The sequence below is a fragment of the Miscanthus floridulus genome, chromosome 11 (assembly GCF_019320115.1).
Source record: "Miscanthus floridulus cultivar M001 chromosome 11, ASM1932011v1, whole genome shotgun sequence".
Taxonomy (NCBI): domain Eukaryota; kingdom Viridiplantae; phylum Streptophyta; class Magnoliopsida; order Poales; family Poaceae; genus Miscanthus; species Miscanthus floridulus.
The window spans coordinates 4,981,125-5,003,936 of record NC_089590.1 but is presented as its reverse complement, the minus strand read 5'-3'; the positions used below and the strand labels follow the sequence as shown (position 1 = coordinate 5,003,936).

At 45.0% G+C, this 22,812-nt stretch overlaps 3 protein-coding genes across 6 annotated transcripts; 2 read left to right on the top strand and 1 right to left on the bottom strand.

Moving 5' to 3' along the window:
* Nucleotides 1-384: 384 nt before the first annotated feature.
* On the bottom strand, nt 385-22,792 carry LOC136494305 (F-box/kelch-repeat protein At3g61590-like). 2 transcript variants are annotated; one of them, XR_010768555.1, is made up of 6 exons: nt 20,665-22,792; nt 18,156-18,251; nt 14,668-14,797; nt 2,266-2,399; nt 1,823-2,073; nt 385-486 (listed from the first exon to the last, which is right to left on the bottom strand). XR_010768555.1 is itself a non-coding variant. In XM_066490476.1 (2 exons), exons 1-2 carry the CDS (start codon nt 21,821-21,823, stop codon nt 18,199-18,201), a joined length of 1,212 nt encoding a protein of 403 aa, XP_066346573.1. In that variant the 5' UTR covers nt 21,824-22,792; the 3' UTR covers nt 17,658-18,198. The 2 variants fall into 2 exon arrangements, 1 of the variants encoding a protein (XP_066346573.1); XM_066490476.1 differs by lacking the exons at nt 385-486; nt 1,823-2,073; nt 2,266-2,399; nt 14,668-14,797 and having other exon boundaries at nt 17,658-18,251.
* Nucleotides 467-2,684, top strand: LOC136494308 (probable calcium-binding protein CML22). 3 transcript variants are annotated; one of them, XM_066490480.1, is made up of 5 exons: nt 467-957; nt 1,061-1,260; nt 1,355-1,529; nt 1,607-1,723; nt 2,282-2,684. In XM_066490480.1, exons 1-4 carry the CDS (start codon nt 756-758, stop codon nt 1,720-1,722), a joined length of 693 nt encoding a protein of 230 aa, XP_066346577.1. In that variant the 5' UTR covers nt 467-755; the 3' UTR covers nt 1,723; nt 2,282-2,684. The 3 variants fall into 3 exon arrangements, with proteins under 3 accessions (XP_066346577.1, XP_066346576.1, XP_066346575.1); XM_066490479.1 differs by having other exon boundaries at nt 2,279-2,684; XM_066490478.1 differs by lacking the exon at nt 2,282-2,684 and having other exon boundaries at nt 1,607-1,841.
* LOC136494307 (uncharacterized) lies at nt 18,589-19,993 on the top strand. The gene is made up of 2 exons (XM_066490477.1): nt 18,589-19,267; nt 19,412-19,993. The coding sequence occupies exons 1-2, from the start codon at nt 18,625-18,627 to the stop codon at nt 19,813-19,815; spliced, it is 1,047 nt and encodes a 348-aa protein (XP_066346574.1). The 5' UTR covers nt 18,589-18,624; the 3' UTR covers nt 19,816-19,993.
* Nucleotides 22,793-22,812: the final 20 nt, after the last annotated feature.

The window sequence follows — 22,812 nt, the reverse complement described above, 5'->3', positions numbered from 1 at the left end:
GTAAGCAACATGTATTTGATTAATTGTGTGTTGTTTACAATAGCCGGGGTCTAATATTTATACCCGGAACCTACGCATGAATCCTACTTAAGCACGACTCATCACAATCTTTGGCATAAAAGAAAACATTCCTAATTTAAGATAACTTGGACCCTAATCTTTTCGTTTTTGTAGAGTCTAATATGTTTTTCCTGACGCTGACAATAGCTTTTATCGTTATCTGCTGGTGTTATCTGAAGAGAGGCGATTCTAGTGCTGCATTCGAATCAGCTGATATCGACTCTCATGTAATCGATTCCTTGATGACATGATCTTGAGATCTTTCGAGTTCATGCAATTCTTCTTTTCAAATTTTGACGTAAACAGTTGCACATCGCACACAAACTCTTCAGAGGGCGCTGACAGCGGCAGGAATCACCATTTCCATCTCTCCGCAGGTGGCACCATGCATTTCCCCTGTTTTTTCTCCATGGTAAATGGTGAAAGCTGCAAAGAAAATATAACTTGATTATTTATCTAGTGTCGCTAAATAATCCTAATGTCTCATTGGGTTTGATGGAACTTTCCCTCCTCCAAGATATTGTCTGCACAAGCACAACAAGGCTTCTCTGCTAAAATAGCCAACACACACATGATCTCCTCTTAAATCTACTCGATTGATCGGCTTCCACAAAGGCTTGCATGTAGATAACACAAGGGCTAACTTGTGCTACTTCCTCCTGCTAGGTCAGCTTAACTGGTGGTCACTTGCCGAGATGGGTATGGTCGCTTCCATATGTATGGAGCCGATCAAGCGCCGGCGAGTGGAGAAAGACCTCGACGACAAGGTGGCAGACGCGCTCCGGGAGAGGACGAGGTCCCGGCAGAGGACCTTCAGGTCAGTGAACAGCATAACGATGCGTCTGCCCAGGTTCAAGGAGGGGCTCCGGGACATCAAGGACATCTTCGACCAGTACGGTAAAGTCGATGCAAGAGGAGCTTCATTTCGCTAAGCACGCATCATTATCTGCAATGCAAGCGCAGCGCGGAATGAATTATATATATTTTTGTTCCGTTGCAGACGAGGATTCAGATGGCACAATCGACAACGAACAGCTGCAGAGCTTCCTGAGCAAGCTCCAGGTACAGATGTCCGAGAAGGAGATGGACAACCTGCACCACTACTGCGACATCAACAGCAGGAACGGGATCCAGTTCCAGGAGTTCGTCGTGCTCCTCTGCCTCATGTACCTGCTGTTCGGACCAGACGTTACACGCCGGGTACACACGACTCTCCTCTTCCTTCCTCTCTAGCTACTCTATCTGCAAGACAGTTATTTCGATCCGCTCATGTTGGGAAGATTGGTTAATTCAGGTTTCAGAGTTTGAGTCAGCGAAGCTCAACTATGTCTTCGACGAGCTCATCGACGCGTTCATCTTCTTCGACAAGGATGGGGATGGCAAGATGAAGAGGAAAGACGTCACCCACAGGATGAACGAGGCGTCTCACCAGGAGAGGACCCCCAGCCACATAACAGCACAGCTATTCAGTACTCCATCTGCCTCTTGTTTGTGTCATGCACGTCATGTTCTTTCTGTGTGTGATTGGTTGGTTGTTTGTTTGTAGAGGAGATGGATCTGAACAGGAATGGGATGGTGGACCTCAAGGAGTTCCTCTATTCCATGATCAGATGGGCTGGTCACGAAACCGAAGACGATGGCAGCAATGAGGCCTCCCCCTAATGTATTTTCTCTTTTTATTGTGTGCAATTTAACAATTGAATAAGTACAAATGAATGTATGTCAACAATTGAAGTAAAAATCGGAAAGGAAATAGCTGAACCTCATCGAGAATTCTGACATGGAAATCCGGGTTGTTGTTAACCAAGTGCGGGCCGCGCACTTCTCACCAAGATCACCCTTTCTGCGATTCTGGTGCACATTTCCATCATGTCTTGCCTCTCGGTGTGGGCGATCAACCAGATCGATTGGTGTCCTGGCTCGTGCTCTTCCTTTGGAAAGGCTTTGCGCCATGACTGAAGTGGGAGGCTCTGCTGGAACGCAGATGGGTCTGTGATGTTTTAGGTGCTCTGACTGTTGAATAATTAGGCAACTTCTAGATTAAAACCAGAATATAAATCATGACGATCTCAGAAACTAGTATAAGCATAGCTTGTATACTAGTATGATTTAACAGCATGAACACAAGAACTAGTGTAAACATAGCTCATACACTAGTCAGATTAAACAACATCAATCGAAGACATTGGTTCACGAGGTGTGTACCTTTTGACTGTAGCAGGAGACGATGTCACCGGTGATGGAGATGTAGGTGGTGGTGGTGGTGCGAGGTCGTCGATGAGCTGGCGGAGGAAGAGCTCGGAGCAGTTGACGATGGATACGTCGGGGCGTAGCGCCTCCTGACTTGGATGGAAGACAACCCGTCATGGAAGTCGGGAGCAGTCGCGCGAAGAGTGTTTCCCAAAAACCTTATTTGTCCTCTCCCAGTGCAGGATTGCAAGGACGAGGGTTCCGGAGACTTGCTCTCCCAAACGTCGGTGCACACAGACAATTGGGATGGGGAGACTATGGCGACAGCGCAGTAGCGAGAAGAGGAAAATACTATTTGACTACCTTAGGATTTCACAACTGAAACTCTCAATAATAGTTTTTGTGTGTATTTTCTCAGGAGGATTGGTACATATATATATAGGGAGGAGAACCCCCTACCTCCACATTAATTTACAATATGGTACTAATTGATGTTGCACCTTACACCTCTACTCATGAGCTTAAACATTAAAGCCCATTAGGAAACACAGATATTGGGCCTTTGAGATTTATTAGAATTTCTTCATATGGATTTAGGGGAGCTATCTATATAAATTCTAACAATCCCCCACCAGATCTCAACTACCCAGTATAGATATTTTCCTTCTCCCACTACTGTTTATATACTAATGTTTTGGCAGAGACTGTTAAGTTGAACATCCGCCTAGAGCTTCAAGTTACACCCATCCGCAACTTCAACAATGGACTATGCCTTGAATTGCAAGTTTTGTGCGAACGAGTTTTACTCAAAGTCAAACTAGTACCTGGCTACCAGTAGCCTTCCCCGCGGGTGGAGCATACACGTCGTACTCCCTAGGTCTCTTCATGAACTTACTAGAGATCACCTAAATCTCATAGACTGTGACGTTTTACAGTTGGACTCATATATGTATGTTCTTTCAAGAATACTCTACAGGACAGCACCTTCGCTTGTTAAAGTCAATAACATATTAAGGCATTCACCAACCTACCTTACAAGCCTCATCGCACTGAGAGTATTGCATCTTCACTTAGAGAGGGTTATAAATTACTCTCCTCAGTTTACCAATAGTTTGTTCTTCCCAGGTCCTTAGTCACGGGATCTCCGATCAAAAAGGTTGGGTTACTACTATTGTAAACTCACATGGGTCTCATACCCATCTCCCTTGATGCATTTTCTATCACATTTCATGATAGCCCTTTTGTAAAGGGATCTGCTAGGTTTTTGTTTGTTTGCACATAAGCCACAACTATTACTCCGGAGTTTCTCAACTTCCCGACAGACTTCAAACGTCTTATAATGTGTCTTGTTGACTTCGCATTATCCTTAGCACTGTTCACTTTAGTAATCACCGTTTGATTATCACAGTTCATAAGGATAGCCGGTATTGGTTTTTCAACAACCGACAAGTCCAACAAGAGCTCACACAACCATTCTAGCCTCTGCAAAAGGTGTATCTAAAGCAGTAAGTTCTACTTCCATGGTTGATTTTGTCAAAATAGTCTGTTTGCAAGACCTCCATGACACTGCGCCACCTCCAAGAGTTAACACATACCCACTTGTGGCGTAGATCTGATCAATATCAGATATCCAGTTCGAATCACTATATCCCTCAAGCACTAGTTGGATGTCCACAATAGTTAAAACACTACTATAGATTGACTTATTACTATCACCACTTTCACTGCCGTAGCGATAAAAGCGTCGGTGTGATACTTCCACCATCGGTTGGCCCGATAGGGAGGCCTCCTAAGGATGGAAACCAGCAGTTGAAAACCATCAATGCGGCGGTGGTAGTGGGGTTGAATTCCACCAGTCATTTGGAGTGCCCAAGCCGACTAGGATAGGAGTTATGGCCGCCGGCCCTACACGACCATTTAGTGTACCGGCGATAGTAAATTCAGCGCGAGTTATTTCCCCATTTCCCAACTACCCACAACATAGTTGCATCACCATTACTTTCGTCTTCCCTGATGCATATATTAACTGCTCCTCTCTGCTTCTCCATCTTCAAGGTTGGCCTATTTAAGCCAGGGCTGGATGCGCTTCTTAGCAATCCACACACTCCTTCCTCCTTAGATATAGATAGATACAAACAAAGCTCCTGAGCCAACCATCTATATTTTCTTCATTGCCATGGTGCTCCTTCTCCAACTCCTCTGGCGATGGCAGCGTCATTAGGAGAAGGCCTTCAAGATTGGGTACTACAGGTATCTAGGCGCAGCGGGGGCTGCTCGATCTAGGTGCTAGTGGAAGTTTTGCGATTAAGGGGGTTTGCTTATTCGGGCAAGCGAAGGGGTACTCAATGCACTTAGGTATCCTTGGTTTGTCCTGCACATTTCTTGTGCTGATTTACTATCCCGGTGCCCTGGCGATCCTCCTTCCTCTAGAGCAGCAGCGACGATGACGACACTTCTCTTCCACGCCCTCCTCGCGACCATGAGACGTGAGCACCACCATATCCTAATCGACAAGGAAGTTACTACACAAGAAATGTGGACAAAAATGGTTTCCTTCACTTTTTCCTACCACTAAACTTACATATTGACAATTTGTCATCCTATGTAGGAATGCACATGCTCACGACCATGGGAGGTGGAGATGCTCCTCTTGCTCTCTCTCTCTCTCTCTCTCGACCATGAGAGGTGCAGAAGGGAAGGTAAAGCACCTCACTGAGATGCTCCTCTTCTTGCTCTCTCTCTCTCGACCATGAGAGGTGTAGATGCTAGTGAAAGTTTTGCGAGGTGCTGCCTCGTCCTTAGCGTGCACTGCCTATCTCTAGACTCGACTATGGGACGTACATGTACTTGTAGGTCTTTGTTATTGTACACCCAGTAGTCTTCGATAGGTCTTTGTTATTGTACAATTGTGGAATGTAACTGAAGTTATCAATGAAGTTATCATGATGATTGTTGTTGTGTTGTTTATATATAGTTTTTGCCTTAAAAATAATTAATAATTGAATGGTTGTGATGCTTGTTACTCCATTTTTTAAGTGTCGTAGTATTTGGCTTGGCTACATAGACGTGAGGTAAAGCACCTCACTAAGATGGTGCTAGGGTGGAAGTATTTGCCTTGGTTTATTTGCAAATTGTCATTATTGCAGCTCTCATCGACGTTTCATACGGTGATTCAGCGTTAGTGTTAGATCACAAATGTAGGGAATCAAATGGTCTGCGTCGTCTTCCCTGCTCCATCGCCCGTGACTCGTGTGGGTGGCCATGGATGTCACGGACCTTGAATGTTGCCTTCCCCGCTCGTGTTTATTAGTGGAGATGACTTGAATAACTTGTATTAAGAAATTGAAAACATGTGCAAGGAAATCTGAACCGCATCATACGAGACGGAAGGTAACTATAACGAGTTTAGAAAGGAATCATACTTGTGTATCATTGTATTAAGGAGAATGAAGAGTTTATCATACAAATCCCTGTCATCCAAATATATACATATCAACATTGATCTGCATGAAATCTACCACATTGATTTGAAGAACCTATCACACTCATAGCGGATCCTACACTCCTCACTACAGAACATAGCCCACTCCTCCCAACCTTCCCATCCTATGTGGATGCCACAGCCTCCGTCTCCGCACTAATGTCCGTCCTAGCGACGCACCGGCATGGCCAGAGGAGGTAGAGAACTAGACTGACCTAGCGCTAGTCGCCCAACAAATTCCTCCAACACAAACATGGCTTGTTAGAGGTGCCGTGTACATATCTTGTTCTTCCACGTCACATTCACCATCGGGCCCGCTTCATCACCTTCGACCTTCCTCAACCACCGCCGAACAATATTGTCATTGCTGGCACCGCTATTAGACCTATGGAGCACAAGGGAGAGAACAAATGTAGCAACATCATGGCCTACCGCGGCGGAGCACTCAAGCATGTCGAGCCATGGCATGAGCGCGGTGTAGTCTTCCATGAAGACTGCGCGCATCCCAGCGTAGAAGCAGGCCTCCGGGTTGTCGACGCTAGCAAGCCTGGCAATGAGCTTGGCGTGGTACTCATGGTCATAGAACCGGTTCTAGGTCCCAAGGTGTATCCCACGTAGCAACACCCATCGTAGTAGTATGCTCTGTCGCACTACGGCATCGCCAAACACCCTATGCATCTGTGAATAGGTTGCCCATAGGATGCCAAGATCTTCCATGGGATCCGCTATAGCCGCTACGACATGGCTAGCAATCTCAACAGCCATATCCTTTGGGAGCTTCTCCATGGAACGAGGACACGCGCGATGGCTGCAAAAGATGGATCCTTGGATTAGGGGAGCGACGTCATGGCAGAGCAGAGCACTAGGGTGGGGGATCAGAGCGGAGCAAGGTGAGTTCAAAAAACCCTGTTGGGATTTTATGATCGCTCCAGTTCTTGAAGGTTCCATGGCACGGGGATGTCAAACGTATTGGAGAAGTCAATCGTCATCCTCCGTGTGAATCGCGTAAACCGTGTATGAAAATGTGAAAAAAAATTAGAATGAAAAAATCTTTTATCTTACTATCTTATTACGATTACTAATTAGAGGCCCTAATAGTGTAAACCCTGTGAACTGCGTAAACCGTGTGAACCCCCTAATTTTGCATGTAAATTACCCACTTCTACCATTACAAAAGATAATTCAAAGCTGCCAATATCGATAAAAATAAAATAGGCTAGCGGTTCGTCACTTTGTCTCCCCTAAGATCGTGGTTAGCGCTAGAGGGGCTGAGCCGTGTGGTCGAGTCAATTTTCTCCATCCAACTTTCAACACCGTTCCATCACCATTACTTCCGCTAGGAGCAGCGTTTCTCTAGTAAGATCGTGCGAGACGTGGCCTCGCCTTAACTCCTGCTCTCGCTCAATGCAATCAAAGGGAACTCCAACGGGCGCCTATCTTGCCCATCCTTCTATAAAAGCGAGGAAGCAACTACACGATTCCTTTTCTCTCAAACTTCTATCTTCTTCATCTGGCACTCCACCTCGACACACCATATTTCACATCTCATCCAATGGTGGATCAGGCAATGAAGTGCCCAATGGAAGAGTCTCTGGAGGTTGTCCCTGCTCATCCCCGCTTTCATGCGATGCTACAACAGGGTGGGGAGGGCAGCTTGGCGGCGCCACCACCGGAGAGCCGATCCCCACTTCTGGCTATCTCCAACGACGACGGCGAGGGGGAGGGGGTGGATGATGTCCTCATGTTGGTGGAACAGATAGACGTGGCCACCTCCACCCTTCACGAGGAGAGCCAGGAGGTGGATTGGCTGTGCCTCTATGTTGCCGCTGAGGCCCAGGCGCGCCTTGCTGGTAAGGCATTCAGCATGATATGATCTTGCTCTTTCACTACATACAACGTCGTGTCTTCAGTTGTAGCATTTTCTTGTCTCCTTTTTAGATGTCTAGGAGCAGCTGATCGCTGCACAGGGCGAGGCAGCGGAGGCGATTCGCCTTTGCTAGGTAGCCGATGACAACGCTCATGTCTCCTCCCGAATGGTGGCCGTGAGCAACAGGCGCTACCAGGACCTCCACGCGGCAGCAGGCAACGCCATCCACGTGCTTTTGCCTCCTGTGCCTATGGGGATGACCCTAGCAGACCGCCTCTACACCGTGCCACCATAGGTCATGGAGGTGGCCACGTACCGCATTCGCCTAGGGCCGCTTCGGCCATGGACGCCACCCAGCTTCGGCTGGGTGAGGACCTGACCGTGGTGGAGTTGGGGTTCTTGGGAGAGACGAGCTATCGGCAGTGCTAGAACCTGATTGGCGAGTTCTCCACCGTGGGCGATGGTGTCCTAGCCACGATGGATGTAGAGGACATCGTTCGTAACGCTCCCCACGAGAAGTGCGATTGTAACATGCCTCTGTATTCTGAACAAAAATGTTCATAATATTAGTAGTTATTACTTTGAGTTCATCTCTGTTTGCTATGACTTAAACGTTTCATTTGTGCGCCTTAGAGGTCACAAACTGTATGCCACGTCTGTCGTTAGTAGGTGCTAACATCTCCCAATCATCACCGCCGGTAGCCTTCACCGCCACTTTCGTCAATTTCCAAGCCCATGCGTGAGTCCTACACGTCACTCCCGCGAGTATTTCCCAAGTTTTTTTCCAGAAATTTGCATTCCTACGTCTGATATAGTTGCTTACAAAGGATGCTCTCCACCGTATCTTTCTCCTCCTTAGTGCTGTTGTTTTTCATCACCGCCCCTGCTCCCTAGTGCTGAACTGCGCGACCTCCCCTACTCAGCGGCGTGCAAGCCGCCAGTCACCACCGACAAGCCAGTGCTCCATGTCGGTACACCTCATCGGCAGGTAGACAACACAGATCCACCATTGACCAGGGTGATACTCTTCACCGCCATCGTCGCTCGAGCTCAATGCCGTAAGGTCCAAAGGCAATGGTAATGCTTTCGCAGTTCCCTTATGCATTATTCTTGGATTTTTATTCCCTTCTTCACTCATTTGAGTACGAATGAAACTTCCATCTGATTATTAACGAGCTCACGAACACATCTCCGTAGTCGCTCCTTCTCTGATTCAGGCAACAGCGTCGCCCTTCCATCGTCATCCCCTCTCCACCAGATCCTTGTCAAGATGGAGGAGGAGGCCCTAACAAGAGGAACAAAGTGGCCATCCTCTTATACCATGTCTTGGTCCTCATCCTCAGCCACCTCACTGTTCGCTCCTTGTGCAGCTGCAAGTGTGTCTGTCGCTCCTGGAATAGCCTCATCTTGGGATCCAAGTATCGTAAGGAGCTGCCCCAGATTCTCGCTGGATTCTTCTACCACAACTAGAAATGCAAACGCAACTTCACTAGCGTCAATGGTGAATACCCCTCCTTGTCCTTCTTTCCCTTCCCCATTTAGGATGTTGTGATCTCAGATTGCTCCTAGGGCCTCATCCTCTTCTGGTACTCTGGGTTTTGCTATGTTGTCTATAATCCGGTGACTAAGAAATGGTTGCTACTGCCGGGTAGCAACCATTCTTGTGGTTCAGCTCGCTTGGGGTTCGATCTGATAGTCTCCTCGCACTTCCATGTGTTTGAATATGGGATCAACGATGATGACTCCATGGGTGTCAACATCTACTCATCTAATACTGGAGCATGGATCTTTAAAGAATCTAAATAGGGCGAGGGTATTGTAGTATGCAAATATGGAAAAGGTGTGTTTGTTAATGGTTTTATGCACATGCTAGAGTTCACCTAGATAATTGTTGTTGATATAAAGGGAAAGACATGGAGGAAAATTCATAGGCCAACTGGTGATGCAATCTCTATCCATGAAGCTCAGGGTCAGTTGTGTTTATGTACTGCTGATACTTTGAATAGGTATGAGCTTTCAATCTGGATCCTTGAAGACTATGGTACTAGTAAATGGACATTGAAGCATAAGGTGACCACGTTGGAGCTATTTGCAAAGAATAATATTGAAATTGGTATCGAGGTTTGTGATGCAGCCTATAGAGTGATTGTAGTTCATCCATAATGGAATTTGATTTTCCTTGTTGGGGAGGACAAAGCACTGCTTGCATATGACATGAACCGCAGTAAAGTTCATGTCCTCCTTGCCCTAGCCATCGGCTATCCTAGAAGTACCTAGAAACTATTATGTATGAGTGGCGGACCTCACTATCTTTTTTATGTTCCCTTGTTCATGGAGTCATTAGCAGAGCAGTAAAAGTGCATATATTGTATTTTGTTGTAATTATGTCATGCCTTTGTTTAGGTAGGTAGTTGTTTTGATTCTATATATAGGCCAATTTGGGCTTTGTAACTATAGGAACGGTGTATTAAATATTATTAATTGTGCTGCTTTGTGCAGGTGGAGTCTGAGTGCTTTTGAACAATTTTCCTACATTGGCTAAGAGGAAGAAGAGGGGTTCCATGGTGCATAGCCTACCAATTCGAAGGATGCACTAATTATATTCATTTTTGCCTAGCAAGCAGGAGTGCCACATAGGAGGAGCATAGCTACGTTGTTTCATTATGTAAGCCTATAGAGATCAGTACCTTTAGTTTGCAATCTATGTATCGTTTGTGTTAGGACATCAGTTGAGAAAGATATTATGGTAAACGTCCATTGTTGTTGTAAGAACATGGTTTATGGATGCAATGATTATATCTGTATGCTTTGTGTTCAGTAAGCTATTAAGAGCCATTTATTGTTTTGTTATTACCACCGTCATTGGTGGTGCAAACATCTAACACCATCGCTATTCGTATTATGTGGTAGGGATCAAAGTGTGTCACCACTGAATCATTTAGTAACCTGACACTGACTAAACGATCATCAAAGGTGGATCATGGTGCAAGGCGATGGTGACCATGACTTTGCACTTGTGGATCATATGCTAAAGCGACGGTGGTGTTAACCTCTACACAGGCGTCTCGGTCGTCGAACCAACAGTGAACCTGCACCATTGACAGTTAGGTCGAAGTACAAGGCGATGGTGCTGGTGACCACTACACAGGCGGTTGATGTGCCCACACAACGGTTTTGATAGCCTCGACACAGTCGGATCATTTGCCAATGCGGCAGTGTTAGTGTACATCCACAGTCGAGTCGTGCTCTAATATGACTGAAGTAAGGACCTAATCATGGATGGATCATAAGTCAATCGGTAGTGTTAGTGTACACCGCAGTCGGTCCCAGATGGTGACGGTGAAGGCTATGACCATCACTATCGATAGCTTACTACAGAGGCCAAAATTGGACTGCGATGTGGGTTATGACATGGCTATGAAAGGTGTGAGTGTAGTAGTGAATCCCAAAACTCATTGTACCTTTAAGATAATGCAAGACCCTTTCAAGTGCATGCCAACGATCATCGCTTGGGTTGGACATGTACCTACTCAACTTGCTCACAGCAAAAGAGATATCTGGTCTTGTTGCACTAGCTAAGTACATGAGTGAACCAATGATTTGAGAGTACCTCAATTGGTCTCTAGATATCTTCTTATTCTTTCTCAATGTCACACTGGGATCATAAGGTGTTGGAGAAGGCTTGATATCCATAAAGCCGAACTAGCTCAAGACCTTCTCAACATAGTGAGATTGCAATAAAGTAATCCCACTCTCATCCTTAATGAGTTTGATGTTTATAATCACATCAGCTTCTCCTAGATCTTTCATATCAAAACTCTTTGACAGAAAAGACTTGACCTCATTAATTGCATCAATGTTTGTACCAAAGATTAAAATATCATCAACATATACAAACATAATATAACAGATTCGCCCCCACCATGTTGATAGTACACACACCTATCTGCCTCATTTATGGCAAAGCCCGTACTAGTTAAAGTTGTGTCAAACTTCTCAAGTCATTGTTTAGGTGCTTGCTTCAAGCCATACAAAGATTTCAGTAACTTACACACCTTGTGCTCTTCACCTTTTACTATAAACCCATCAGGCTAATCCATATAGATTTCCTCATCCAACTCTCCATTAAGGAAAGTTGTCTTCATATCCATTTGATAAACGAGAAGACCATATGAGGCAGCTAGGGAAAGTAGCACTCGAATAGTGGTCATTCTAGCAATAGGTGAATAAGTATCAAAGAAATCCTCGCCTTCCTTCTGGGTATAACCCTTAGCCACAAGCCGAGCCTTGTACTTATCAATAGTACCATCAGGCCTAAGCTTCTTCTTGAACACCCACTTATAGCCCACAGGTTTATAAACAAATGGCAGCTAAGATTATTCCCAAGTTTCATTAGAAAGAATCGAGTCCATCTCACTACGAACAACTTCTTTCCAATCATCTGCATCTGGGGATGCATATGCCTCTACAATAGAGGTGGGAGTATCATCTATAAGGAACACCATGAAATCATCACCAAAAGATTTTGCAATCCTTCATCTCTTGTTCCTCACAGGAACTTCATTGTCATCCTTCTCATGAACTTCTTCAAGTGGTTGCTCAAATGACTCAACAGGAGACTTGATAGGTATAGTAAAATCAGGAGCTATCTCAGAGGAAAATCTAGTATTGCTATGCATATCTTTCATAGGAAATATGTTCTCAAAAAATATAGTATCACGAGATTCCATAATTGTATCAACATGCATACCAGGAACTTTAGGTTTTACTACTAAAAATCTATAGGCAATGCTCTGGTGAGCATATCCTAGAAAGACACAGTCTACTGTCTTCGGTCCAAGCTTGCGCTTTTTAGAAATTGGTATGTTGACTCTCGCCAAACATCCCCACGTACGCAAGTATGAAAGTGATGGTTTCCTCCCAACCCAATCCTCATAAGGGGTTGTCTCTTTATTTCTGTTCGGAATTCTATTCAGGACATGACTCGCAGTCAATAAAGCCTCTCCCACCATGCCTTAGATAAACCAACAGTGTCTAACATGGCATTCACCAAGTTAGTTAGCGTACGTTTTTCCTCTCAGCAACCCCATTTGATTCGGACGAATAGGGAGGCGTCCTCTCATGAATAATACCATGTTCCTCACAGAATTCATCAAACAATCTAGGAAAATATTCACCACCACGATCCGACCTTAGACACTTAATCTTTCTCTCTAGTTGATTCTCAACTTCAACCTTATAGATTTTAAAGTAGTCTAGCGTTTCATCCTTAGATTTAAGCAAGTAAACATAGCAAAATCTAGTTGCATCATCAATTAAAGTCATGAAGTATCTCTTTCCACCTTTTGTCAACACACCAATCATTTCGCATAGATTAGAACGTATGAGTTCTAGAGGTGCCAAGTTTCTCTCCTCCACTGCCTTGTGAGGCTTTCGAGGTTGCTTTGATTGCACACAACTATGGCACTTAGAACCTTTGGCAATAGTGAAATCTAGAATTAAACTCATGCTAGATAATTGTGACATCAATCCAAAACTCAAATGACATAAAAAAGAGTGCCAAACACTCGAAATATCATTAATTGTGCCACAAATGTGATTCACTGACTTATTACAAAAATCTGCCAAAGAAAGATGGAACAAGCCTCCACACTCATAGCCTTTACCAATAAACTGTCCATGCTTAGACATTACTACTTTATTGGACTCTAACACTACCTTAAACCCATCTCTCAAAAGAAGGGAGGCGCTAACAAGGTTCTTGTGAATAGTAGGGACATGCCGCACGTTCTTCAGCTGCACGATCTTCCCCAAAGTAAACTTTAGATCTACCATGCCAACACCACGAATAGAAGCATGTTACCCATTCCCCATTAGGACAGAGGAACCTTGGAGCCCATGTTAAGAAGAAAACATAGAGATGTCAACACACACATGAATATTAGCACATGTATCAACCCAACAACTTGGGGATTGAAACACTGAAAGTACAGTAGGAACATTACCATACTCCTCATCAGCATTGCTAATAGTCACGAGGTTGACATTCTTCTTTTTCCATTTGAGGTCCGCTCGATCTAGACACTCATTGGAAAAATGAACAAGCTCTCCACAAGTGAAGCAACGCAACTCTGCATTGTTTTTCTTCTTCTCGAAGGTAGTTGTTAATTTGGCATTGAAAGGTTTATTCTCTCCTTTGTTCTTGCCATGTGGGTTTCTCTGCACCAAATTGATGCTAGAATGGCCCTCGTTCTCCTTCTCAATAGTGTTCTTAGCCGGAGCCTTCTCCTCAACATCAAGAGATGCTATCAGGTTTTCAACTGATATTTTCTGTCTCTTATGTTTAAGAGTTGTGCCGAAGCCCCTACATGAAGGAGGCAACTTTGCAATAATGCATCCGATCACGAACTCATCGAGTACGACACACTTAAGGAGTTCAAGTTCTCTTGCCATGCGCTGAACCTCATGAGCTTATTTGACTATAGATCGGTTACCAAACATCTTGTAGTCATGAAAGCTCTCCATTATGTTCACCTCACCGCCTGCATCTGATGCACCAAAGATAGCACTCAGATGATCCCACAACGCCTTCCCATCTTGGAAGTGCAAGTTTGCATCTACCAAATGGCTAGCAAGACTGTTCAGATTTGTTCTTCTAAAGATAGTGTTGTCTTTCTGGAATCTTCTCTGATCTTCTTCAGAGATCTTTCCCTCGGGCGAGCCAATAGTAATTCAGAACACTTTCGTAGCCTCTAACCAGAGCGTGACCTTAACTCGCCACCTCTTAAAATGCGCGCCAGAAAACTTTTTCGGCCTCAGCGCGTCAGCGAAACCAGCCATAGTTAAATCAGGAAAAAGCCTATAATAAGGTTTTTGGATTGTTGAATAATTAGGCAATTTCTAGATTAAAACCAGAATATAAATCATGACAATCTCAGAAACTAGTATAAGCATAGTTCGTATACTAGTATGATTTAATAGCATGAATACAAGAACTAGTGTAAACATAGCCCGTACACTAGTCAGATTAAACAACATCAATCGAGACATTGGATCACAAGGTATGTACCTTTCGACTGTAGCAGGAGACGATGTCATCGGTGATGGACATGCAGGTGGTGGTGGCGCAAGGTCATCGATGAGCGGCGGAGGAAGAGCTTGGAGCAGTTGACGACTGATACGCCGGGACGTAGCGCCGCCTGACATGGATGGAAGATGACCCATCATGGAAGTCGGGAACAGTCGTGCGAAGAGCGCTTCCCAAAAACCTTATTCGTCCTCTCCCGGTATAGGATCGCAAGGACGAGTGTTGCGGAGACCTGTTCTCCCGAACGTCGGTGCACGCAGAAGATCGGGATGGGGGTAGCGAGAAGAGGAAAATACTATTTGTCTACCTTAAGATTTTTCAACTGAAACTTCCAATAATAAGATTTTTCCCAAAAACTTCCAATAGGGAGGAGAACCCCCTACCTCCACATCAATTAGCAATATGGTACTCATTGATGTTGCACCTTCCACCTCTACTCATGAGCTTAAACATTAAAGCCCATTAGAAAATATAGGTATTGGGCCTCTGAGATTTATTAGAATTTCTTCATATGAATTTAGGGGAATTATCCGTATAAATTCTAACACTGACAAAGCAATTGCTGAAAGGACGTTCTCGTGTTTCCTGTGTCTTAGACGGTCCTGGACGCCATCGCTGAAGGGAATTCCAGGATGGCGGCAGGCTATAGTGTAGGATGGATTTACTATAGGATAGGAGAGGTTGGTGAATGATTGCACAACCGAAATAATATTTTTCACGATTAACAAATCACTCCAAAACAATTCCAACACATTATCATAGTCACGAGACAGCATATTGATATGTTAGTAAAAAATACTGTGGATCCTACACCGTTGTTGCGATTGATCTCAAATTTTATCAGAGCGAACGAGATAAAATACTAACACAACTAGAAACGCGTCAAACGGATCTTTGGATTAAGAGATATTAAAAATGTAATGTTGCTATCTCAGATGAGGTCAAGAATTAATTTGCTAGATTTTCAAGATTAAGAGAGGAAAAACTCATTGTTCATGCAGATAAACAAATAACAAGCAAATTAATAAACTTGTTATTTGTTTATCTGCATGAACAATGAGTTTTCTTAATAAGCTTGTTATTCCGTTAAGAGAATCACCTCTGAAAATGCTATTTTCATGAGCGGTTGCTTATGTCAACCTCCTCTGAAAATCGATTTTTAGAGGCCGTTTAATTAAGTCAACCTCGTCTGAAAATCGATTTTCAAGGGCAGTTACCTAAGTCAACCGTCTTTAAAAATAGCTGTAGCACAAATAAATTCATACTTTTTTTTAAATAAAGTCAGATGAAGACAAAATTTATATCAAAATTGTTGAGCTCGACGAGATCTAAAACTTTATAGTTGATAAAATTTTTGTTTGAGATCATTTAGGGTTCCAAATATATAAATTAACTCTTAGATTTTGAATTTCAAATTTTTGAATTTTTCAAATAACCTTGGATGGAGAAATGTTCTATGTCAAAGTTGTAGTGCTCGACGAGATCTAAAACTTTATAGTTGAAAGTTTTCTCATTTAAGATTGTTTATGAGTTAAAATATTAATTACAAGATTTGTACATGTTAGTAGAAATAGACAACATCGTAGGACTAACACAAGTGAATGTGTAAAGCGGTGGTAGGGGAGAGATCGCGCGCGAGAGAGATCGTGGTTCGAATCCCAAGTGGTTGGCACTTATTCAAAATAAGTGAAAAATAAATCTTGTGTGCGGTGGCCGGTCCTTAGCTCTACGAGCTACATTAGAAATATTTTTTTCTTATTTTTATTAGACTCTAAATGATTTAAAAAAATGAAAATTATTTTTAGGAACGGTTGACTTATGTCAACCGCCTCTAAAAATTAATTTTTAAGGGCGGTTGTCTTAAGTCAACCGCCTCTAAAAGTCGATTTTAAGAGGCAAAATCAATTATTTTTACAATCGCTGGAATAGTAGCGGTTTTAAAACCGTCTCTGAAGATCACTTTTAACTCTCTCTAAAAATGTTTTCTGTACTAGTGGTAATAATTTTGGACTGCATGTTATTACAGGGGTAAATTAGGTGAGAAGTTGATGAAATGGTTGATGGCTTATAGGGAGGGCCACTATCCCTTGGGATTCAAAATGGGTTGATCCATCCATGCTTAACTAACGCCCTGTTCGCTTCGCTTATAAGCCGTACTTTTTCAGCCAACGAACAATATTTTTCTCTCACGACAAATCAAGCAACAGTACTTTTAGCCATGGTTTATCAGCTAAGCGAACAGGGCATAATGTGCCTATGATTGTATGTTAACAAATCAAGCTACTGGGGTGGCACCATTTCAAATGTGTTTGAAGAGTTGCTTCAATTTTAGAACTTCTGTATGGACTGGAAACGTTTCTAGTTCAGTACAGGTGTTCTAAAAAATTAACTGGAAACGCAGTATGAACTGTCAGATCCCATGGATGGTGAAGGACGAGAACAAACGAGAATAGGTGGCAAAATGGCTTGTTGAATTACGATTCCATCGATGCCTACCTGGTGGTGTCCAAGTTGCTCCATTTCACTCACCCTCTGCTCGATTTCTCCATAGGGTCATGCGTGCAGCCAAAGCAGGGGGTGCCATGGAGGGGGAGAGGACTGGGTGCGTGGGCGGAGTAGAGGTGGGGCACATGGAGGAGTGGACGGGGTCAGCGCAGGAAGAGCAGAGATGGTGCGCCATGGAGAGGGCGAGCGATGGATAGGGTGCGCAGGCGGAGGAGAGGCAGCACGGCTGCATGAGAACGAGGATTGGCTGCTGGGAATCAGTGCTGGTAGGTCATCGTTGGGTGTTATGGTGTTCAGATTAGATGGGCTCCCCTTAGTGGCCTGGGTGGGCTGTTATGGCATTGCTCTTCCTTTTCTATTTATTCTCACACATTTATGCAATTAAATCAATAGATATGTAACTAGTCTTTAAACACTTAATCACGTTTAATCTATGTTTAGGCGTCCTAGGCACTAATCAGTGTCTTAGCGCCTAGCGCCTTTTGAACCATGTCAGTGGCAATAGTGTGAGTAAATGTCTTCAACTTAGGTGCCCACTTTGGTTTATTTAGAAATCACAATCTGTACAAGCTGGGGGAAGGAGATTGGTGGATTGTTGGCGAGATTGTTATAATCCGATTGTACAATATACCCCTTTGTTTGCAATTGTGACTGAAATCTCAACAATCTTCCCAGTCCAAAGTGGAAACAAACAGGGACTAAGGTGTCCCCTCTAGGGTGCTTAATACAATCCCTCCATACAAGCTGAATTGGAGTCCCACATCACTATTTAGACTTCTTATGACATTAGATATACTGTTTAATAAGTTTGGTAACTCAAATGGACACTGTAGGAGTTCTGCATCCCACTTGAAACAACACTGTTTAATAAATCACTGATGGTATAGTGTGCTTAAATTTATCAATCAGATGTTGCATGCAAATGGTATTTATTAGAAGAATAGCAGGAAATAAATTTGTATTACCTGTACAACCACCACAACAGGTTGGTACCTTAAGACAGGCATCTCATGTGTTGTTCAAAATATCAGCTCCAGTGTCTCCACTGCCAATGCCCCTGCCTACGAGAGAAATGAGTCCAAGCAATAAGGAAACCAAAATGCACAGCAGAATTCAGACTGAGAAATTATTCTGTAGTGAATATGGATTTTTTTTTGAGTCATAAGCATAACTCCTTAGATCTAACTAATATTTGGCCTTGTACATGATAAACAAGGTACAACTTAGAAGTTAGAACTATTCGTGTGAAGTAAATGCCCAAAAGAATATATTTGTATATTTCATATGGCAGGGTAGATTAATGTGACAAAATCGCGGATCAATTACCGGGTTGGAAGGCAAGGAAGCAAATTAAGGCCATTGATAACAAAGGAGCAATTCCAGCCAATAATTGACAGAATCGCGGATCAATTACCGGGTTGGAAGGCAGATTTGATGACACGGGCTGGTAGGGTAGTGCAAGTGCAATTTGTCTTGACAGCCATGCTGATCTATCTAGCCATGGCTATAGATCTACCTCCCTGGGCAATTAAGGCCATTGATAAAATCAGAAGAGGGTTCGTGTGGAGAGGACGCAAGGAAGCAAAAGGTGGACATTGTCTCATCGCGTGGCCCAAGGTTTGTCGAGCAAAGGAGCTAGGTGGGCTTGGGATTTCTGATCTGAAATCTCTATGTATTGCACTAAGAGTAAGATGGCCATGGCTCAAAAAGTCTGAACCTAATAAACCCTGGGCAAGTTTGCCACTGCAAGTCAGCAAGGATGCTGAATGCCTCCTCTCCCTGGCCATTATTACTGAAATTGGTGATGGTGCCAATACCCTTTTTTGGAAGGATAAATGGTTGGCTGGTAAGAGCATTCAGGATCTTGCACCCAATCTGTATGTTCTAGTACCAAAAGGAAGGGCACGCAAACACACTGTGAAGACTGCTCTTGATGAGACGAAATGGACAGAAGATATCCAAGGGGAAATACCTGTGCAAGCTTTAATGGAATATCTTGAGCTATGGGATATGCTAGAGGATATAAGTGTACAGGAGGGGATCCCTGATAGGCATATTTGGAGGCTGTCCGCCTCAGGTAAATATACAGCTAAATCAGCCTATGGTGCACTTTTTGAGGGAGCCCTCAGTTTCGCCCCATTTGAGCGCATCTGGAAATCTTGGGCGCCCCCTAAGTGTCGTTTCTTCATGTGGCTGGTTGCTCACAATCGCTGCTGGACAGCTGACAGGTTGGCTCGAAGAGGTCTTCCTCATCCGGACCATTGTCTGCTATGTGATCAAGAAGAAGAGAACATCCAGCACCTTCTCATTGGGTGTGTGTTTGCAAGACAATTCTGGTATGACATCCTACATAGCATCGGACTGGCAGCACTAGCCCCGCAGTCAGATGTTTCCTCCTTTGATGATTGGTGGGACAAGGCGGTCTTGACAGTAAGCGAAGATGCGCGAAAGGGACTGAATTCCCTCATTATCCTAGGAGCCTGGACCATCTGGAAACATCGAAACGATTGTGTCTTCAACGGAGCTACCCCTAGATTATCTACAGCTTTGAACCTTGCTAGGGAGGAAGCCCTCCTTTGGTCTTTGGCTGGTGCTAGGGGACTGTCCCCGATACACAGCTCTTGATGTTTAGAGGGTCTCTGGTCATGGTTTTCTTCTCAAGCATAGGTGATTAGTTCCAGTCAGTAAGTGGAGGTGTGTTGGTGTAGTGTTTGTGGGTGTGGGTGTGTTTGGGTCTCTGTATGACTCCTTTCTCTTCTATTAATACAATGATACGCAGCTCTCCTGCGTATTCGAGAAAAAAAGATTAATGTGACTTGCCATAAGGATGTACTGTACCAGATAGAGATAGCGCAGACACGGAACCCACACTACTATGTTTAGAAAAGTTCTTTGTCAAATAAAGAAATATACATAAAAATGGAGGCAATGGACAAACTAATCTCTTCATGTTCTTAGTATGTACCACGCATATCATAATTAAGATTCGCGATTGTACCCATCAGACCTAGATGGACAACCAAGACGACCTGTGGTTCTTACATAAGTGTAGATGATTAATGGAGAGATAACGTAGATATAAGTATCAAATGAAAGACTACAACAACCATTGTCATTCCATATGTAATGTAGTCTTTATTTCAGATATCAGATGGTTCATGTTTAGGTTTTCTTCCTTTTTTTCTATTTTCCAAAAGTTAACAGCAATGTACCTTAGGTGAAAAAGAACAGTTCTAAAGATTGTCAGACAAACGGTAAGTTGCATAATTTACGTGTACAGCAATAGACAGTTGATGATGAACTTCTGTGCTATACTGCTATCTTTCACACAGTTCAGTAACAATAAAAGAAATAAAAAAAAATAGCTGTATGTGACAAAGAAAGATATTATCAATGGACAATGGTTCCTGCTATGAAGTTTAAGCACATGGAAGATTCTGCAACAACGAGACATAGGAGAAACAGAATTGGTACCTGTAGTATAGAAACTTGTGAAGGGATGATATGTGTCGATGATACCACATTTAAAAAGACTCTTGAATTGCAGTGACTTGAGTTTGATCATGAAGACTTGCAGATCAGCTGATACAAAAATTGCAATACCATCCTCATCATACCCGTGTATCACTATCCTGGATCTATCCCCCATTGGTCCCAGTGAAAGCAGCTTGTCCAGATTGATGGTTTTATGAAGCATCCATTTGGCACCACCCTCAGAATTGGGCCTCTTCTCCCATACCTGAATGCTGAACCCTGTCACAATGGCAAAGCCGAGCCTGCTATCTTCCATCCGCAAGATCTGAGACTGACTGCTAACTTGTGCTTGTGCAACTGGTGGGGTATCAAAGGCAGTTAGATTATTTCTATCCAAATCAAACTTAAGGATGCCGCTATTCCCATAACCAAGAAGCAACCAGTAGAGTGAATTCCCAACTAGGATGCTAGGCTTGAGCAACCAAAGCGGAGCCCTGATGGATGTTGAGATGATGTTGCTCCACACACCAGCATTGGACTCGTAGAGGAAAGCAAACGCATGAGGGTCAGCATCAAGCAGCACATCATCAGTCCGTAAGACCACCACCTTGAAGGATTCGAGTGGCGCCCGGCCGCCGGCGTGGTCGTCGCAGAGCAGCGCGCCGCCGCGGACAGCCAAGCGTGGGTCTTGACTGTTGAACCCCGGCGGAAGGGTCACGCACCGCTGGTCTCCGGCGACAGGGTCCCACACGGTAATCTCCAGGCGCGCCCGGTTGAGGATGAGGACGAGACCGTGGCGGCAGCCGAGGAAACTCAAACTCCGTCTCTCGTCGCGGGGCAGTGCCAGGGAGAGGCGCGCGGAGGGGATGCGGTCGGGCGGGTCTAGCGTGGGGGTGAAGTAGGGGATCCCGAAGTCGCCGATGTAGAAGCCGAGCAGCGGGGCTCGCCGGTGGTGAAATGCGCGGAAGCGGCGGAGGAATTGTGGGTCGGAGAGAATGCGGCGCCAGCGCTTGCTGACGAGGGAGGCGCGGGGGAGCGAGGACGGCAGTGGCGGGAGGCGAAGGAGGATCTCGCGGAGGATGTCGTCGTTGTCCGGCAAGGGCGCTGCCAGCACCGGCGAGGAGGGGCGGCGGCGGCGGCGCTTGGAACCCTCGCTCATCTGGACGTCGACGGACAAGAAAATCTAAAAATCTAGACCGTTTGGCAACGCTCAGCTTCACCGGTGAAGTTTTTTTTTAACAGTTTCACTAATAGCTTTTTTTTTTTTTCAAGCTGACATGTTTTGAAAGGCAAAACCAACTTCACATGAGATAGAACAGAATAAAAAGACCCTGATGCCCTTGTCCTTTCCTTTTCCTTTTTCTTTTTTTTTTCTACTCTATTCCTCATCTTCTTCCTCGGACCTCGGTTGTGCTCGTCGACTGCACCCTGGACAAGTCGACCGCACCCAGGACAACGCCCCCGGCGACTGCACCCCAGGCGGCCGCGCCCTGGACCACGTCGGCGGACGCGCCTGGCCAAGTGCCGTCGGACGCGCCCTGTCCTCGCGCCGGCGGACACGACTGGACCTGCGCCGGCGGCCGCACCCTATCCCCGCGCCGGCGGACGCGCCTGGCCGAGCGTCCCCATCCTGGTGGTCGCGCTTGGCCCCGTGCCATCGTGGCATCGTCCCCGCGGTCGCGCCTGGCCCCACGCCCCCGTCCCGGCGGTCGCACCTGGCCACGTGCCCCCGTCTTGGCGGCCGTGCTCGGCGAAGGCGCCCAGCGGCCGCATGCGCCCCACGCCAGCTGCCCCCGCATGCGCCCCGTCATGTGCTCCGGTGGCCGCGCCGTACTTCCAGCATAGAGATGAAGCTGCGCCCAGATGCGGACGATGGGTAAAGGTGAGAAAGGGATTAGATGGGGCCCACTTGCGTCAGATGAAGATGTAATAAGCTATTTTTTTCTGCTCTCTCACCTCCCATTGCTTTGTGAGGCTATCTCCAACGGCACGAAAGCAAACACGAGACCCATTCCAGTTATTGAGTCACGCACAGTGAGAAAAGAGAGCACTCAAAACTTGCCTTCTCCGACCATCAAACGCAAACGCAGAGCCCCGTCGGCGCCCCTCCCCTTCTTCCCCGACGCTCCTTCCCCTTCTTCTTCTTCC

Coding starts and splice junctions, on each gene's coding strand:
- LOC136494305 (XM_066490476.1), bottom strand. CDS start 21,823: ATGAGCGAGGGTTCCAAGCGCCGCCGCCGCCGCCCCTCCTCGCCGGTG. Junction 18,252..20,664: donor CACAAGTTTCTATACTACAG/GTACCAATTCTG, acceptor TTTCTCTCGTAG/GCAGGGGCATTGGCAGTGGA.
- LOC136494307 (XM_066490477.1), top strand. CDS start 18,625: ATGACACGGGCTGGTAGGGTAGTGCAAGTGCAATTTGTCTTGACAGCC. Junction 19,268..19,411: donor TTGGAGGCTGTCCGCCTCAG/GTAAATATACAG, acceptor GCTGCTGGACAG/CTGACAGGTTGGCTCGAAGA.
- LOC136494308 (XM_066490480.1), top strand. CDS start 756: ATGGGTATGGTCGCTTCCATATGTATGGAGCCGATCAAGCGCCGGCGA. Junction 958..1,060: donor GGACATCTTCGACCAGTACG/GTAAAGTCGATG, acceptor GTTCCGTTGCAG/ACGAGGATTCAGATGGCACA. Junction 1,530..1,606: donor CATAACAGCACAGCTATTCA/GTACTCCATCTG, acceptor GTTTGTTTGTAG/AGGAGATGGATCTGAACAGG.